This window comes from Propithecus coquereli, unplaced genomic scaffold (assembly GCF_000956105.1).
Source record: "Propithecus coquereli isolate 6110/MARCELLA unplaced genomic scaffold, Pcoq_1.0 Scaffold291, whole genome shotgun sequence".
In the NCBI taxonomy this organism is placed as follows: Eukaryota; Metazoa; Chordata; class Mammalia; order Primates; family Indriidae; genus Propithecus; species Propithecus coquereli.
Window position 1 is genome coordinate 736,516 of NW_012148519.1, and position 2,102 is coordinate 738,617.

Here is a 2,102-nt window from a genome sequence, read left to right on the forward strand (position 1 = left end):
TCAAAAAAAAAAAAAAAAAAAAGCAAAATGTTTTTTTGACCTATGAGTTTTTACCCCTAAATGAATGATGTGAATTCTCAGAATCATTTCATTATTACATTTTGGTACTCTAAGGTATAGTTTATCTAGGAAAAGGAAAATGTTTCTTTAGCCATCTGACTCTTGAAAGAGATACTATCTATGTAAACTCTTTAGCTGTTTTATAAGTATCATAGTCCCATCTTTCTTCTTGAGGCTTTTTAGAATGTAAATATAAATTTGTATCATTTTGTTTGTTATACTTCTAGGCCCACTTTTCTCTTTCTACTCCATACTTACAAAGTTTTATTCTTATGTTTCTCTTACCGTCTACCCTCTTGCTCATGTTTTTGTTTTTTATATTACTGCAGACCTGGGCTGAGTTGGGTTTTTTGTTTTTTGTTTTTTTATCTTTGTACCATCCTTGTATTATTATTAAACAGGCTTTCTTTGAGAAGTCAAACTGGTAGGTACTCACTGCCTGCCATTGACTTAGAAAGTGGCCATGTTTAGGTCTACAACTTATCCGAGTTGTTTGGAATATATAAGCCAGTCAATTCTGCTTTATTTAGACTAGCTCTTTCCTGGTGATTAATTGCATCCTATGTAAGTGAACGAAAAAAAAAGAAAAAGAAAGTGAGAGTTACCAGTAAATAATCCTCTGGACTTGATCAGGCAGGTTTATTAAGCTAGTGAAATAATAACAATTTATTGTACTTTTCTCTTTATAGAGTGGAAATTCTTAAATCTCCTTTCTACCAAAAATTAAGGAAAGATTTATTTTAAAAAAGATACTGATCAAACCTGTCCCTCAAGCAACATGATAAAGAGAATAAACTTTCAGAATTATAACACTAGCAAAGCAATTCTGTACTTGTGAAAGTTTTCTCCTTCCTCAAATCCATTTAGTGGAAAACAGAGGTTATGATATAACCAATATTATGGCAAGTTGGAATTGAGCACCTTGGTTCCTGCTATTCCTTCCACTTAATTGCATTAAAAGTTTTGTTTTCTTCAAATGGAGTAAAAATCCATTCAGACCCAACAATGTGGCTAAATCCTGCTTCTTGATTAACCTCTGTGATTTATTTGTCCTCTCTCCTAGCTTTGGTGTCATCCCCAGCACTCCTCTGGCCATCCATACACCACTGATGCCAAACCAGAGCATTGATGTCTCCCTTCCTCTCAACACTTTGGGCCCCGTCATGAAGATGGAACCTCTGAATAACCTGCAGGTCAGAGTTTTACCTCACTTGGGTGGTAGAAGTTGATATCTTGCCAATTTTTCACTTGCGAAACAGCACCTCTTTCTTCCTTATGTTAGAGTTGGTCATGGAATAGGGTTTGAAATAAGTCTTTGTGGAGAGAAATTTTATTTTGTTTTTAAGAACAAAAGTCATGCATTGCCATAGAAAGATATTCTTTTACTCAAGCATTCAGAAACTTTTCTCTTAACTTCTTATTTATAATTTTTTTCTGTATGACTTTTATAGCAAAATTTGAATGTCATTTGTATAAGAATAGATTTCAGAGGAGATTTATGTGGAGATTATCTTTGAATGCTCTGCACCACAAGTAGCTAGGCTATTTGGATTTAAATGCCTCCCTCTGTTAGCACATATCTATGATAAATGTAGCAGCATCTTAGAGGAACTGAGAACAACTTTATCTGGTCCACAAGAGCCTCTTGATCTCGAAAATGTTGAATCTTTTAGAGTGCTTAGATACCAGCTTTGAGTTTCATTCAGTTTTCTTCTTGAATTTTCCTTTGAAATATAAACCTTCTGGGGTTCAAGCAACATGAAGACAGAGTAGTAAGCTCATAAGGCGAAGCCGTAGCAACCCTGAAGGGGTTTAGTCAGCTACAAGCTCTTGAGATTATGGTTTTAATGCTCACAAGGACAGGGGAGATAGCGTTGGGCCACGCTGAGATGGGGAAATGTAACTGATCCCTGCATAAAGGAGAGACCCTGGAAGGGCAGCTCCCTCAATCAAAGGGAAAGGGGAATTAGAAAAATGTTTTCACTGGCCGGGCGCGGTGGTTCACGCCTGTAATCCTAGCACTCCGGGAGGCCGAGGCGGGT

General features: G+C 36.5%; 1 protein-coding gene across 1 annotated transcript in view; it reads left to right on the top strand.

Moving 5' to 3' along the window:
- Positions 1 to 2,102, top strand: part of AP2B1 (adaptor-related protein complex 2, beta 1 subunit) — a 163,949-nt gene that overhangs the window by 116,393 nt on the left and 45,454 nt on the right. The window contains exon 17 of the mRNA XM_012648629.1: positions 1,124 to 1,253. Coding sequence (XP_012504083.1) covers positions 1,124 to 1,253 — 130 coding nt within the window. The remainder of the gene's footprint in view (positions 1 to 1,123; positions 1,254 to 2,102) is intronic.